Genomic DNA, 15,874 nt, shown 5'->3' with positions numbered 1-15,874 from the left:
GGGGTGGAGAGGGGGAGAACGGAGACAAGGCATTACCATACTTGGATATAAACCCTCGGTTTGTATTCAAGTCAACATTTTCCCCCTTTTTGAGGGGAAAAAAGGTTACCTCAGTTTATATTTGGATAGGTTTATATTCTAGTATATACGGGACCATATACAAAAAGGACACTAGTAGTGTAGAATTCTTCCCTTCTCCCCATTAGTAGCAGTGTTGCTTCTCGCTCTAGGTGTAAGCATTCCCAATCTGGAACTTAAATTTTTCTTCTTGTTCTATGTTTAGGTTTTAATTCTTATATAAAGAGCACATTCTAGAAGATATATATATATTTTTTTTAGGAATGGAAAAGCTTGCTTTGTTGTTTAGTGAGATCCTAATCCATTAAGTTAAGATATGAGATCTATTCTCAGTGGCATAGTAAGAGGGGGGGGGGGGGGGTGATAGCCCAAGGCACTGTCTTGGTGGCGGTGCCCTCCCTTCCCTCACCTCCTTATCTTTTAAAATATTTTCCAGCACGAGCAACTTCTCAGGCCTGTTGCTCATGCCAATCTGCCTCCTCTATGAAATCACTTCCAGTTCACAGGGCCAGGAAGTGACATCAGAGGGAAAGCCAATATTGGCACGAGCAGCAGGTTGGAGAAGCTGCTTGCGCTGCAAAGATTTAACAAGGTATGGGGGGGGGAAGGGAGGGGTGAGTGTGGCAGAGAGCACGATGGGTGCCATCACCCCAGGTACCTCCACTGTCTGTTCTTGACTTATAAACTGCTTATTGTTGACCTAAGCAAACTTCTCTCTTTGAGCCTGTACTGGATAGGTCTATAAAAAACATTAATTTTTTACCATTTCTAGATAAGAGCTCAAACAGGTTAATCTGCTGGAATTGCCATAAAAAACATACATTAGTGACAATCACAGATACCATATGAAGAATAGGACATTTTTCTCCCCCGTCAGTGAGATACTAAGGAAGAGGCAGCATTCATTCCAACATGGCATGTGTGTTAGTAGTTATTTAATGTTTGGAGTACTTGATACCATAAAACAAATTTCTAGCTATAAAAGTTAGTTTATACAAGTGAGGGATTTATACAAGTGTTGTCTAGGAGGAGGCTGTTCATGTCTGCTTTCAGAAATCGGCCTTGATCAAATTGTTTTAGACTGGTTTGACAAATTTCTAATATCTCGCTCTTATTCAGTCAGTATGAAAGGCTCCAATTCAAAATCGTGGAGATCCCTCTATGGTGTCCTCCAGGGCTCTCCATTGTATCCAATCTTATTTAACATCTACATGAGTTCGAGACATTACAATTTGAATACCCGAGAAACTTTACTAACATATGCTGATGATATCTTCATATTACTTGAGGTTGATCCACATCTCGATAATTTGATACCCAATATTAACCATTGTATTACCAAACTTCAGTCTTGGGCGACAATGGTCCAGAAGAAATTAAATGCTGCAAAGACTAAGGGCTCCTTTTATGAAGCCGCATTAGCGGTTTAACGTGCGTAATAGCATGCGCTAATTTGCTGGCCGCGCTAGCCACTACCGCCTCCTCTTGAGCAGACAGTAGTTTTTTGGTTAGCGCGGGGGTTAGCGCGTGCTAAAAATGTGCGTGCGAAAAAGCCGCTAACACGGCTTCATAAAATGAGCCCTAAGCTTTTATGGCTTGGCCCAAAGTTAGATTCCCTTCTGCTGTGATCTTAGACACAGGAGAATCTTTGAAAATTGAGATTTCCTCGTTAATACTGGGTATTGTTATCGATTCTTCACTTACATTTAAGGACCAAATAAACTCGCTTATTAAAAAGTGTTTTTTCAATCTTTGTGCTCTGAGAAGAGTGAGAGCACTTTTTCACCAACAACACTTCTCTGTATTTGTTCAATCAATCATTTTGTCAAGGCTGGATTACTGCAATTCAGTGTATTTGGGGCTTTCAAAGGTCAGTCTGCAGAGACTTCAATTAATAAGAACAATGCAGTAGAGGTCTGCACGGGAACGGGGATCACGGGACTCCCACGGGGATCCCCTCTAGCCAACGGGACTCCCACGGGGATGGAAGGCTTTGGAAGCAGGGTTCATCCATATAATATAATGGACACGTCAGCCTTAGTAAAAGAGGGGGTTTATAAGTTAATTACCTGAACAGAAAACAAAAAAAAGGGTTCCACCAAAGAGATTCCACAAGGAAAACAGCAGCACAAACACAAAAGAAACTATGGAATTGATGATCCTGTCAGAAGTAATTGCTGTTTTATGGGGACGGGCGGGGATGGAGGTAATTCCTTGCGGGGATGGGTGGGGACGGAGAGGATCCTGACAGGGACGGGTGGGGACGGAGAGGATCCTGGCAGGGACGGGCGGGGATGGGTGGGATTTTTGTCCCCGCGCAACTCTCTACACTGCAGTTAAACTTATCTTCGGCAAGAATAAATTTGATCACGTAACCTCTCTGCTCAAGGAATTACATTGGCTTCCAGTGTATCTCAGAATTCAATTCAAGTGCATTTGTATTGCATTTAAGATCCTATTTGGCATTTTTGCCACTTTGATTCCTTTAGACTGGAATGTTCATAGATATCATCTTGCCAAAAGTTCTCAAAAATTAAAACTTACATTTCCCTCTCTCAGTGGTAAAAACAGAACCTTTAAGAAATTTAGTTATTCTTTTGCTTTTAAATTAACCGAAATCTGGAATGCTTTATCACTTACATTAAGAAGTTTAGGTTCTTTTGCTTTATTCCGGAAAGTTCTGAAAACTTTTTTGTTTGCTAAACATTTTGGAAATTAACTATTTCAGTCTACTTTTTCTTGTCAAATTTATGTATTATGTTTTACATTATTGTAAACTGAGTCGAGCTCCTCTTGGATGATGACTTGGTCTATAAAACTAAATTTTAGTTTAGTTCAGAGGTCTCAAACACGCGGCCCACGGCCCGCATGCGGCTCTCCAGGTGCTATTTGCGGCACACGGCCTGGACGCAATGATCAACTGCTCCCTTGCTGCAGTTGATTGTTCCAGTGAAAGCTGCGGCCGGTGGCAGCTCCTGGTGCCATCCACATCAGCATTTCTCTTCCCCCTTCCCTTGTGGAGCAGCAGCGTGTCTGGCCGGCTCAGTCATCATTCCGTTCAAAGCCACGGGTGGCGGCTCCTCGCGCTATCCACTCCTGCATCGGAAGCCTCTCTGACGTCACATCAGAGAGGCTTCAGACGCAGGTGCGGATCTCGCGAGGAGCCGCCACCTGCGGCTTTGAACGGAACAATCGACTGAGCAAGGGAGCCGGCCAGACACGCTGCAGCTCCACAAGGAAGAGAACGGAAGGGGAGGGGAAAGATAAATGCTTCTGCTGCATAGGAAAGGGGGACCCTAGGGAAATGCTGCTGCTGCACAGGGAAAGGGAGAGGGAGGGAAGGGGGAAGAGAAATACCTCTCCTGCACAGGAAAGGGGGAAGGGAAATGCTGCTGCTGCACCACAGGGAAAGGGAGGGGGAGGGAAAGGGGAAGAGAAATGCTTCTGCTACACAGGAAAGGGGGAAGGGAAATGCTGCTTCTGTTGCTGCTGCACCCAAATTGGGGAAAGAGAGGGAAGGAAGACAAGAGAGAGGAGAGGAACAAGAGATGCCAAGTTCATGTGAGGGAGGGAAGGAAAGGAGATACCAGACCATGGAGGGGGAGGGGGAGATGCCAGGGCATGGGGGAGGGAAGGAGACAGATGCCAGACCAGGGGAAAGGAAGAAGGGAGGGAGAGAAAGGAAGGAAAGAGATGTCAGACCATGGAAATAGGGATGGAAGAAGAGAGAGAGATAGAAGGGAAGGTAAGACATGGAAACGTAGATTTTGAAAAGAAAGCAGAAAAATTGAATATTAAGTTAATGCCAAAGATGGATGCAAGGCAGAAAGTGAAAATGGAGAGAAAAACAGTCAAAGGACAAGAAGGCCCTGGAAACATAGTTAAAAGCACAGAAAAATAAAGTCACCAGCCAACAAAGGTAGGGAAAATTATTTTATTTTCAATATAGTGATTGAAATGTGTCAGTTTTGAGAAAGCACAGTTACTTACTGGAACAGTTGTTATCCAGGGACAGCAGGCAGATATTCCCACACATGGGTGACATCACAGACGGAGCCCCGCAGCGGACAGCCTCGAAAGCAAACTTGCTTGAAGATCTTGATCTTTCGAGTACTGTACCACGCATGCGCGCGTGCCTTCCCGCCCAAACTAGGGGCGCATCTCCTGAGAGGATCCTCAGTTCAGATACCTAGCCAAGAAGCCAACCGGGGGAGGTGGGAGGGTTGTGGGAATATCTGCCTGCTGTCCCTGGATAACAACTGTTACGGTAAGTAACTGTGCTTTATCCCAGGACAAGCAGGCAGCATATTCCCACACATGGGTGACCTCCAAGCTAAGTAAAAAGAGATGGAGGGAAGTTGGCAATTTATGAAAAAAGATGTTGCAAAACAGATTGGCCAAAATGGCCATCCCTTCTGGATAAAGTATCCAGACAGTAATGAGAAGTGAAAGTATGAACCGAGGACCAAGTGGCAGCCTTGCAGATTTCCTCAATAGGAGTTGATCTGAGGAAAGCTACAGATGCCGCCATAGCTCTAACCTTGTGGCCCGTCACTCGACCTTGCAGAGGAAGACCAGCCTGAGCATAGCAGAAAGAGATGTAAGCAGCCATCCAGTTGGAGATGGTATGCTTCGAGATAGGACGTCCCAACCTGTTCGGATCAAAGGAGATGAAAAGTTGAGGAGATGTTCTGTGAAGTTGAGTGCGTTGGAGGTAGAAAGCCAAGGCACGTTTACAGTCCAAAGTATGAAGGGCCGCTTCTCCAGGATGAGAATGAGGCTTTGGAAAAAAAACCAGGTAGAACAATAGACTGATTGATGTGAAATGCTGAAACAACTTTAGGTAAGAATTTAGGATGAGTACGGAGGACCACCTTGTCATGGTGAAAAACTGTGAAAGGTGGGGTCCGCAACCAAGGCTTGTACTCACTGACTCTTCGAGCAGATGTGAGGGCAATCAGGAAAATAGCTTTCCAAGTGAGATATTTGAGGTGAGCTTTGTCAAGTGGTTCAAAAGGAGGCTTCATCAGTTGAGCCAAAACAACATTCAGATCCCAAACCACTGGAGGTGGTCTAAGTGGTGGATGGAGATTAAAAAGTCCTTTCATAAAGCGAGAAACCATTGGATGTGCAGAGAGAGGTTTCCCATCCAGAGGCTGATGAAAAGCAGCTATAGCACTAAGATGGACTCGAATAGATGTAGTTTGAAGTCCAGAGTGTGACAAGTGAAGCAAATAGTCCAGAACGGATGCTAAGGAGGAAGATATCGGTTGCAATTGACGTGTGGAACACCAAGCAGAAAATCTAGTCCATTTCTGGCCATAACATTGTCGAGTTGATGGCTTTCTGGAAGCAAGTAAAATATCTTGAACAGACTGAGAAAATTGAGGAAAGTCTGTTATGCCGAAAGGTACCAAGCTGTTAAGTGTAGAGACTGTAGATTGGGATGAAGTAAGGACCCTTGACTCTGAGTGAGCAGAGAAGGAAATACTGGTAGAAGCAGAGGCTCCCTGGTGCTGAGTTGAAGTAGAAGGGAGTACCAAGGTTGTCTGGGCCACCGAGGAGCTATCAGAATCATGGTGGCATGTTCTGACTTCAGTTTGACTAGAGTCCTGAGAATCAGAGGAAATGGAGGAAAGGCATAAAGGAACTGATTCCTCCAGTCCAGTAGAAACGCATCCGCTTCGAGACGTTGAGGAGTGTAAATACAGGAGCAAAATTGAGGCAGTTTGAAGTTGAGAGGTGACGCAAACAGATCTATCTGTGGAGTTCCCCAGCGGACAAATATTTGACGATGAGTAGGAGAATTGAGTGTCCATTCGTGAGGCTGTAGAAGACGACTCAATTTGTCCGCTAAATAATTGTGTTAACCCTGAATGTAGACAGCTCTGAGGTAGATGTTGTGAAGGATTGCCCAATGCCACAATTTCAGAGCTTCCTGACAAAGGGAGTGAGATCCCGTCCCTCCCTGTTTGTTGACATAATACATGGCTACTTGGTTGTCTGTACGTACAAGAACCACCATGTCGTGAAGGAGATGTTGAAAGGCCTTGAGAGCATAGAAGATCACTCTGAGTTCCAACAGATTGATATGACACAGACGGTCTGTTGAAGTCCATAGACCCTGAGTGCGGAGACCGTCTACATGAGCCCCCCAGGCGTACGTTGACGAGTCGGTTGTGAGGACTTTCTGATAAGGAAGAGTGAGGAACAGCAAGCCTCTGGAAAGATTCGAAGAGAGCATCCACCAATGGAGAGACTTCCGCAATAACGGAGTTATGGTAATCAGTTGAGACGGTGGATCCATGGCTTGCTGCCATTGAGATGCCAGTGTCCATTGAGGAATACGAAGGTGAAGTCTGGCAAAAGGAATCACATGAACTGTAGAAGCCATGTGACCGAGCAGAACCATCATTTTCCGTGCCGGAATGGAAGGAAGGTGGAAGAACTGATGGCAAAGCTGAATAAGTGCATCCTGACGTGGTTGCGGGAGGTAGGCTCTCAGATTGATAGTGTCCAGAGTTGCTCCTATGAACTAGAGAGACTGAGATGGAGTTAACTGAGACTTTGGAAAGTTTATGTGAAATCCTAGACTTTGAAGAAAGACAATAGTCTGTTGGGTCACTGCAATAACCCCTGAAAAAGAGGGAGCTTTGATGAGCCAGTCGTCGAGGTATGGAAATACTTGAAGACCCTGGTTGCGAAGAGCTGCAGCCACCACTACCAGACATTTTGTGAATACTCTGGGAGAAGAAGCCAACCCGAAAGGGAGAACCCGGTACTGCAGATGAAGGTTTCCTACTTGAAATCTGAGGTACTTGCGAAATGCTGGATGAATAGGGATATGAGTGTATGCCTCTTTGAGATCGAGGGAGAACATCCAATCTCCTTGATCCATCAAGGAATATAAAATCGGCAAAGTGAGCATTTGAAATTTCTCTTTGACTAGGTATTTGTTGAGAGCTCTGAGATCCAGAATAGGTCGCAAATCCCCTGTCTTCTTGGGAACTAGGAAATAGCGGGAGTAGAATCCCAAGTTCCGTTGGGCAAGAGGAATCTCCTCTACAGCTCGAGGGTGAAGGAGAGCCCGAGCTTCTTGAAGAAGAAGGGGAAGGTGCGACTGATTGGAAGGACACTCTCTTGGAGGGCGATCTGGAGGCACCTGAAGGAATCGAAGAGAGTATCCCTCTCGTAGGATGGTAAGTACCCAGAGATCTGAGGTGATGAGCTCTCACTGGTGATAAAAAGTGGAAAGACGACTCCCTATGGGAAGGAGAGAGTTGGAAAACAGAGAAATTTGAATGCTCAGGCTGAGACTGTCAAAAGGACTGAGCTGGTTTGGTGGCAGCGGGAGTTTGAGACTTTTGTTGATGTTGTTGCTGTTGAGGGCGACAAGGTGGAGGCCTGTAAAAAGCAGGAGTCGTTTTCTGAGGGCAACGACGTGGAGTCTGTTTAAAACCTCTGGTTAGAGCAGATTTAGGTTTAAGTTGAATGAGAGAAGCAAAAGAGCGTTCATGTTCTGAGAGACGCTTAGTGGCTACTTCAATAGAGTCATCGAATAATTCATTCCCTTGACAAGGCAGATTTGCTAAACGATCCTGAAGATTGGGATCCATATCCACAATACATAGCCATGCCAGACGACGCATGGCCACAGCGAAAGCAGAGACTCGGGAAGATAATTCAAAAGCATCGTAAGAGGCTTGTAACATGAAGAGTCTCAACTGAGAAAGAGTCTTGAGGATGAGTATGAATTCTGCAAGACGAGCTGTGGAAATATCCGGGTAAAAAGATGGTAACATTTTGAGAAAATGGTTGAAATAAGATGTGAAAATGTAATTGTAATTAAGAATTCTATTTGCCATCATGGAATTTTGGTATAGACGGCAACCAAACTTATCCATGGTACGACCCTCTCTGCCTGGAGGAACAGCAGCGTAGATTTTGGAAGGATGAGCTTTCTTCAAAGATGATTCTACGACCAAGAATTGATGAGAAAGTTGTGAATTTTCAAATCCTTTACAGGGAACCGTGTGATAACGGGATTCCAACTTAGATGGAATGGCAGTGATGGAATAAGGAGTCTCCATATTACGAATAAAAGTTTGTTTCAGAACTGGAGTCATAGGTAATCTTAAAGACTCTTTAGGTGGATGAGGAAGTTCCATATCCGCTAAATATTCAGGAGTATATTTAGAATCTGAATGAAGATCCAGTTTGAGAGCTTGCCCCATATCAAACACAAATTTTGCAAATGAAATGGATTTTGAATCAGATGCTTCATCAGGAGACAAACTGCGAGACTTAGGAAGTGCTGAGTAAGAAGGAGAAGCCTCTCTAGAATATGGAGAGACTGGGTCTGACTCAAGGCGTAGAGTTATAGAAGAAGCTGCACTGTGTGGTGGAGTGAGAGAATGTTTTCTCTTTAGGCTCCGGGATGGAGAAGTACCCGGGGTATGTGGTATCGAATGAGTCGAAGCCTGAGGAGAAGTGTCTCGACGAGTTGTCTTCGAGGGTGGAGTCTTTGATCTAGAAGGACTTCGGGTCGATGCTCGGTGGTGTCGAGACCTGTGCTTCGACGTAGAAGAACGAGGCAGAGAAGTCTCGGTATCCAAAGAAGAATGGAATGTAGATGACTCCCGTCGAAGCTTGGAAGCAAGATGCCTCGAATGCTTCAGCCGATGCTTCGGAGGAGGCGATTCTGGTGAAGAATCAGTGGAAAGTATCCTCTTCGGTGTCCGGGATCGGCCTCGAGGCACTGGAAGCTCTGGCTGGGTCACAGGCTGATCTACCCGAGGCAAGGTCGAGGACGGGACCAACTGAGCCACTAAGGAGGAAATCTGAGTGGTCAAGATGGACTTGAGCATGTCCTCCAGCATCGGCACCGAGACAGAAGCTTCTGATCTCGTAGGTGCAGCAGTACACTCCGAAGAGGGCGACCTCGAAGGTGAGTATTCCCTTATCTTGGAGGTACGCTTGGAAGATGGACGTAAAGAGGACTCTGGTGGCTTCTTAGGCACGGCACCTGAAAGAGATCCAGGAGACGTACCCCCCAAAGAAGGCTTCACCGAAGTCACTGTCGAAACCTTCGAGGGCACCGAAGTCATTGGTGTCATGGTCAAGGCCTTCGAGACCGAAGCTCCAGCCGGAGCCAAGGTCGAGGCCTTCGAGACCGTAGAGGTAGTCGATGTCGGAGTCGAAGCCTTCGAGACCGGGGCCGCCGCCGAGGTCGAATCCGAGGGTTGTTCCATGTCTCCGAAGAGTTGTTGAAACTAAGCACACCAATGTCGAAAGGCCCGAGGAGTAAGGGTAAAACAATGACAATCTTCAGGTGAATGGGTCGAACCCAAACACTGTAGACAGCGACAGTGAGGATCGGTGACCGAAATCACTCGATTACACTGATGACGTTTGAACCCGGTGAGAGGCCGGGACAGAGAAAAAAATAAAGTCCATGTTGAACGGAAAGAGCGATTGGGCCTAGGCCCAAGGCTCACCGGCCGGACTAAACGAAAGAAAAAAGAAAATATATTTTTTAAATTTTTATTTTAAAGAAGAAATTAAGATTGAAGGAGCACAGCGACCGAACTTTTATAAAAAAAAAGAAACAGTCGCGGTGAAGAGAAGGCAATATCGCTGCAGAGCTGAAGAAAACGTGTCTTCTTGTCTCCGCGGAAAATAACGAACTGAGGATCCTCTCAGGAGATGCGCCCCCTAGTTTGGGCGGGAAGGCACGCGCACATGCGCGGTACAGTACTCGAAAGATTGAGATCTTCAAGCAAGTTTGCTTTTGAGGCTGTCCGCTGCGGGGCTCCGTCGGTGACGTCACCCATGTGTGGGAATATGCTGCCTGCTTGTCCTGGGATAAAGAAAAGATATTAAACTTTAAATGTGAGGGCTGCAGAAAAAATAGAGTACTTGGAGGGCCGCAGAAAAAATAGTTAATGTCTTATTAAAGAAATGACAATTTTGCATGAGGTAAAACTCTTTATAGTTTATATATCTTTCCTTTTAACTGTTAAAGAAAAGTTTTATAAACTATAAAGAGTTTTACCTCATGCAAAGTTGTAATTTCTTTAATAAGACATTAACTATATTTTCTGCGGCCCTCCAAGTACCTACAAATCCAAAATGTGGCCCCGCAAAGGGTTTGAGTTTGAGACCACTGGTTTAGTTTAAAAAAAAAAAAAAATACATATATATATATACTGTGTATATATATATATATATATATATATATATATATATATATATATATACACACACAGTATATATATATATATATGTATTTTTTTTTTTTTTTTTTACTGTTTAGCAACAAAAGCTACTTCAGGATCTAAACTGAGTCTCTCAGAAATGAACATTATTGGAACAGGCCTTTATTGGAACATTATTGGAACAGGCCTTTACTACTCTGAGAATGTCAACTGAAAGAAATGAAATACAGAGCCCAGGTTGAGGGACTTTTATTGGACAGTCATGTTAAAAGAAAAGATTCCTACATTTATTTGGGAAGAGAAGGCAACTTTTAAACGAGAGCCCTTATAAAGTGCTTTCAGTCTCATGAGAGTGGCTTCCTGGCTGAACAGTCTGTAAGAATATTCTGTTGATTAAATGAAGTAAAAATGGCAGTCTGCAGCTGTTGGCTTATCTCTATGCACATAAAAATGTTGTATTCATCAGGATTCCTGCAAAGACAAAGTATTATTAACCTCCATTAGTTCAATTTATTGTTTAAAATCAGTCACTTAGGCCCTCTTTTACTAAGGTGCGCTAACCGATTAGTGCATGCTAATCGATTTAGCGCGCACTATACACTAACGCGTGCATGTTAGTCTATGGATATGTTGGCGATTAGCATGCACTAATCAGTTAACGCACCTTAGTAAAAGAGGGGGTTATTTTCTTAATGTATAGCAGTAAACTTGTTCATAGAAGTCTGAATGCAGATGAGCTTCAACGTGGGGAAATGCAAGGTCATGCACGTGGGGAAAAAGAACCCGATGTTCACATACAAAATGGGGGGAACACCACTAGGGGTTAGTAACCTGGAGAGAGACCTGGGAGTGATGGTAGACGCAACACTGAAGGCATCGGCGCAATGCGCCACAGCCTCTAGGAAAGCAAACAGAATGCTGGGTATCATTAAGAAGGGTATTACGACCAGGACGAAGGAAGTTATCATGCCGCTGTATCGTGCAATGGTACGGCCGCATCTGGAGTACTGTGTCCAGTACTGGTCGCCGTACCTCAAGAAAGACATGGCGGTACTTGAGGGAGTACAAAGAAGAGCAACCAAACTGATAAAGGGAATGGAAAATCTCCCATATACCGACAGATTGAAGCAGTTGGGACTTTTCTCCCTGGAGAAGCGAAGACTTAGAGGAGACATGATAGAAACCTTCAAGATCCTGAAGGGCATAGAAAAAGTAGACAGGGACAGATTTTTCAAATTAAGGGGCACCACAAGCACAAGGGGGCATTGGGGGAAATTGAAAGGGGACAGGTTTAGAACAAACGCTAGGAAGTTCTTCTTCACTCAGAGGGTGGTGGATACATGGAACGCGCTTCCAGAGGCTGTTGTAGACAAGAAAACACTAAATGGTTTCAAAGAAGGTTTGGATAGATTCCTAGAAGAAAAAGGGATTGGGGGGTATAGATAGGTATAGAGCATTGCTCAGGCAATGGGCCTGATGGACCGCCGCGGGAGCGGACCGCTGAGCAGGATGGACCTATGGTCTGCCTCAGCGGAGGCAACTTCTTAATGCCAATATAATCCTGTGCTGCTTTCTGCTATAAAATTTCTTCTCCCTTTTGCAAACAAAATCTAACATCAAGAACTACTTTTCTGCCATTTTGCTTCCTGTATGAGGGAAATCTCTTCCCACCGTTATAGTACAAACAGAGTCTAACCTCTGCTGTTCAGTAACAGAAAAGAACCTTGTCAGTACATTATAATTTTAAAGAAAAAGCAATAAAATATAAAACATTAAGGGCTCGAGTTACTAACATATACCATTAATGCACATTTACTGCAGGTCTTGTTTTATGCAATGGGACCTAATTACTAACAATGAACATTAATGGTATTAATGCATGGCATCACATAATATTTACTCTAGCTCAGACATGTCAAACTGGTGCATGAAAAGTTGGCCCGCCAGACATTTACTTGCTTTGCTTTAATCTGGCCTGCCGGCAGGAACCACGGCTGTTCCTCTGACATATGGGATCGCATCTGCCTTCGTCTGGTCTCCTCTTCCTCTTCAAAGCAGCCTGCTGAGGATTGTCGGCCAGCTGTAGCAATCTCGCAGGCCGCTGTCAACCTTGGTAGCACGTTCCTTCTGACGCGATCCTGTACGTTAGAGGAAGGGCGGGACCGCAGCAGAGGGAAGGTGCTACTGAACTGAAGTTGATAGCGGCCTGCAAGGTTCGCTACAGCCGGCCAGCAATCCTCAGCAGGCTGCTTTGAAGAGGAGACCAGGAAGTTGAGATGGAGGGAGGGTAGGAAAGGCGGGTTAAATTCTTTTACTTATCGTCCGCGCTCTTCAACCTCTCCCTTAGTACAGGCAGCGTCCCGTTGGACTGGAGGACGGCTAACGTCATTCCACTCCACAAGAAAGGCTCAAAGATGGAGACAGCAAACTACAGACCAGTGAGTCTAACATCGATAGTGAGCAAACTAATGGAAACTCTAATCAAACACCAATTAGATAAGATCCTGGATGAGGAGAATCTACGGGATCCCCGACAACATGGATTTACTAAGGGGAGATCCTGCTAATCCAACCTGATCAGCTTCTTTGACTGGGTAACGGGGAAGCTGGATATTGGGGAGTCCTTGGACATCGTGTACCTGGACTTTAGCAAAGCATTCGATAGCGTAACACACCGCAGGTTACTGAGCAAGATGAGTTCTATAGGATTAGGTAACACATTGACGAAATGGGTTGGGAGCTGGCTTGGAGGTAGGCTCCAAAGGGTGGTGGTGAACGGCACCCCCTCCGAAATGACGGAGGTGATTAGTGGAGTACCACAGGGCTCAGTCTTGGGCCCAATCCTATTCAACATCTTTATAAGAGACTTGGCAGAAGGGCTTCGAGGTAAAATAACATTATTCGCCGATGACGCCAAACTGAGTAATGTAGTGGGCAAATGCACAACAGACGAAGATTCAGTGCCCGACAACATGATGCACGACCTACTCCTACTGGAGCGATGGTCTAGGACATGGCAACTCAACTTCAATGCCAAAAAATGCAAAGTTATGCACCTGGGCAGCCAGAATCCATGCAAGTCTTATACCCTTAATGGCGAGATCCTAGCAAAAACGGTAGCAGAACGAGACTTGGGGGTAATCGTCAGTGAGGACATGAAGTCTGCCAATCAAGTGGAGCAGGCTTCGTCCAAGGCAAGACAAATCATGGGCTGCATACGAAGGGGTTTCGTCAGTCGTAAGGCAGAAGTCATTATGCCATTGTATAGATCCATGGTGAGGCCCCACCTGGAATACTGTGTGCAATTCTGGAGGCCGCATTATCGCAAGGATGTGCTGAGACTGGAGTCGGTGCAAAGAATGGCCACCCGGATGGTCTCGGGACTCAAGGATCTACCATACGAAAAACGGCTTGACAAATTACAGCTATACTCGCTCGAGGAGCGCAGAGAGAGGGGGGACATGATCAAGACATTCAAGTATCTTACGGGCCGCATCGAGGCGGAGGAAGATATCTTCTTTTTCAAGGGTCCCACGACAACAAGAGGGCATCCGTTGAAAATCAGGGGCGGGAAACTACGAGGTGACACCAGGAAATTCTTTTTCACTGAAAGAGTGGTTGATCGCTGGAATAGTCTTCCACTACAGGTGATTGAGGCCAGCAGCATGCCTGATTTTAAGGCCAAATGGGATCGGCACATGGGATCTATTCACAGGGCAAAGGTAGGGGAGGGACATTAAGGTGGGCAGACTAGATGGGCCGTGGGCCCTTATCTGCCATCTATTTCTATGTTTCTATGTTTCTACTAGTATTTATTTCTAGACAAGTGATATAGAAGTAAACAGACAAACTACACTACTTAAGGAGGCAATGAGATGAGCTGAAGCCTGATATACAGTTATTGGAATCATTGATATCGATGACTTTGAAAGCCCTATTGCCATCCTGGTGTTGAATCCGAATAGTGAGGATTTTAGTCGTTGCGGTTGTTTCCATTTGGCCTCATTCTTCATCTTCTATAGTTTTCTAGGAAAAGCGGGCCCAATCGGAAGGTGAGACCGGGAAGAAGAAGGGGGAAAAGAACCAAGAAGTTAATTTGCCACTACTGAGGTACTGATAATAAAGTTTGCAGGAGACTCAAGGGCCAGATCCTGATGCCAAACATTGGTTATGGGAGCAACAAGAAAGCACAGTTACTTACCGTAACAGGTGTCATCCAGGGACAGAAGGCAGATATTCTCACTGATGGGTGACGTACCGATGGAGCCCCGGTATGGACCAATTTAAGAACTTTGAAAATTCTTGATTGCCCGAACCACGCATGCGCGAGTGCCTTCCTGCCCGATGAGGGCACGTGGTCCTTCAGTTAAGATACGCCAGCTAAAAAGCCAACCCGGGGAGGTGGGTGGGTTGTTAGAATATCTGCCTGCTGTCCCTGGATAACACCTGTTACGGTAAGTAACTGTGCTTTATCCCAGGACAAGCAGGCAGCATATTCTCACTGATGGGTGACCTCCAAGCGGGATGGTGGGAGTGTTGGCCAAAGAAAATATAATTTGAAATACAGAGTGGCCAAAGTGCCCATCCCGTATGGAAAAAGAATCCAGACAATAGTGAGAAGTGAAGGTATGAACTGAGGACCAGATGGCAGCTTTACAGAGGTCCTTAATGCAGTAGATCTAAGGAAAGCAACAAAAAGCTGCCAGAGCTCGAACTCTGTAGGCTGTGACAGGACTGTCTCGTGCCAGGCCAGACTGAGCATAGCAGAACAAGATGTAGACAGCCAGCCAAGCGTAAAACATTCTCTTGAATAAGGAGGAACTAACATTTGTGAATCAAAAGAAAAGTTAAAGAAAAGTTCGCTGAGGCTTTGTCCTGTCAAAGTAGCAGGCCAAAGCCCAGGTACAGTCCAAAGTATACAAAGAAGTTTCTCCAGTAGGAGAATGAGGTGTAGAAAGACAAACAGGCAGAACAAGAGACTGGGTGAAAAGAAAAGTGACAACTTTAAGAAGAAACTTTGGACGGGTATGAAGAACCTCCTTGGCATGATAAAAAACTGCAAAGGATGAATCTGTTACTAATACAGGTAACTCACCAACCCTCCTGGTAGAGGTGAGAGCACTAAGGAAACACACTTGCCAGGCAAGAAACTAAAGATCAAGTTTCAAGTTTATTAGGATTTTATATACCGCCTATCAAGGTTATCTAAGCGGTTTTTACAATCAGGTACTCAAGCATTTTCCCTCTCTGTCCCGGTGGGCTCACAATCTATCTAACGCACCTGGGGCTATGGAGGATTAAGTGACTTGTCCAGGGTCACAAGGAGCAGCGCGGGGTTTGAACCCACAACCCCAGGGTGCTGAGGCTGTAGATCCAACCACTGCGCCACACACTCCTCACCAAACGCAGGCGCGCGCGCTGGATATAAGAGTGCATCCCCTTCACCTATAGAAAAGCGCAGCATCAACCGCAGGTGGGAGCCAACGCCCACCAGCGCAGAACCATAGCCAACACAACGGCACATCTGCACCACACACCAATAGGGGACATCTGCGATGCAGCCACTTGGTCCTCCATGC

At 45.4% G+C, this 15,874-nt stretch overlaps 1 protein-coding gene across 3 annotated transcripts in view; it reads right to left on the bottom strand.

Moving 5' to 3' along the window:
- Window positions 1-10,528: 10,528 nt before the first annotated feature.
- LOC117345853 (androgen-induced gene 1 protein-like) overlaps window positions 10,529-15,874 on the bottom strand; it is a 79,130-nt gene continuing 73,784 nt past the window's right edge. For 2 of the 3 annotated variants that reach the window (XM_033915101.1, XM_033915104.1), the window contains one exon: window positions 10,529-10,766. In XM_033915101.1, the coding sequence (XP_033770992.1) occupies window positions 10,640-10,766 (127 nt within the window). In that variant the 3' untranslated portion in view covers window positions 10,529-10,639. The remainder of the gene's footprint in view (window positions 10,767-15,874) is intronic. The other variant, XM_033915102.1, reaches the window with a different exon arrangement.

The sequence above is a fragment of the Geotrypetes seraphini genome, chromosome 11, assembly GCF_902459505.1.
Source record: "Geotrypetes seraphini chromosome 11, aGeoSer1.1, whole genome shotgun sequence".
Lineage (NCBI taxonomy): Eukaryota > Metazoa > Chordata > Amphibia > Gymnophiona > Dermophiidae > Geotrypetes > Geotrypetes seraphini.
The sequence above is the reverse complement of the archived record's forward strand: the minus strand, read 5'-3'. Positions and strand labels throughout refer to the sequence as shown.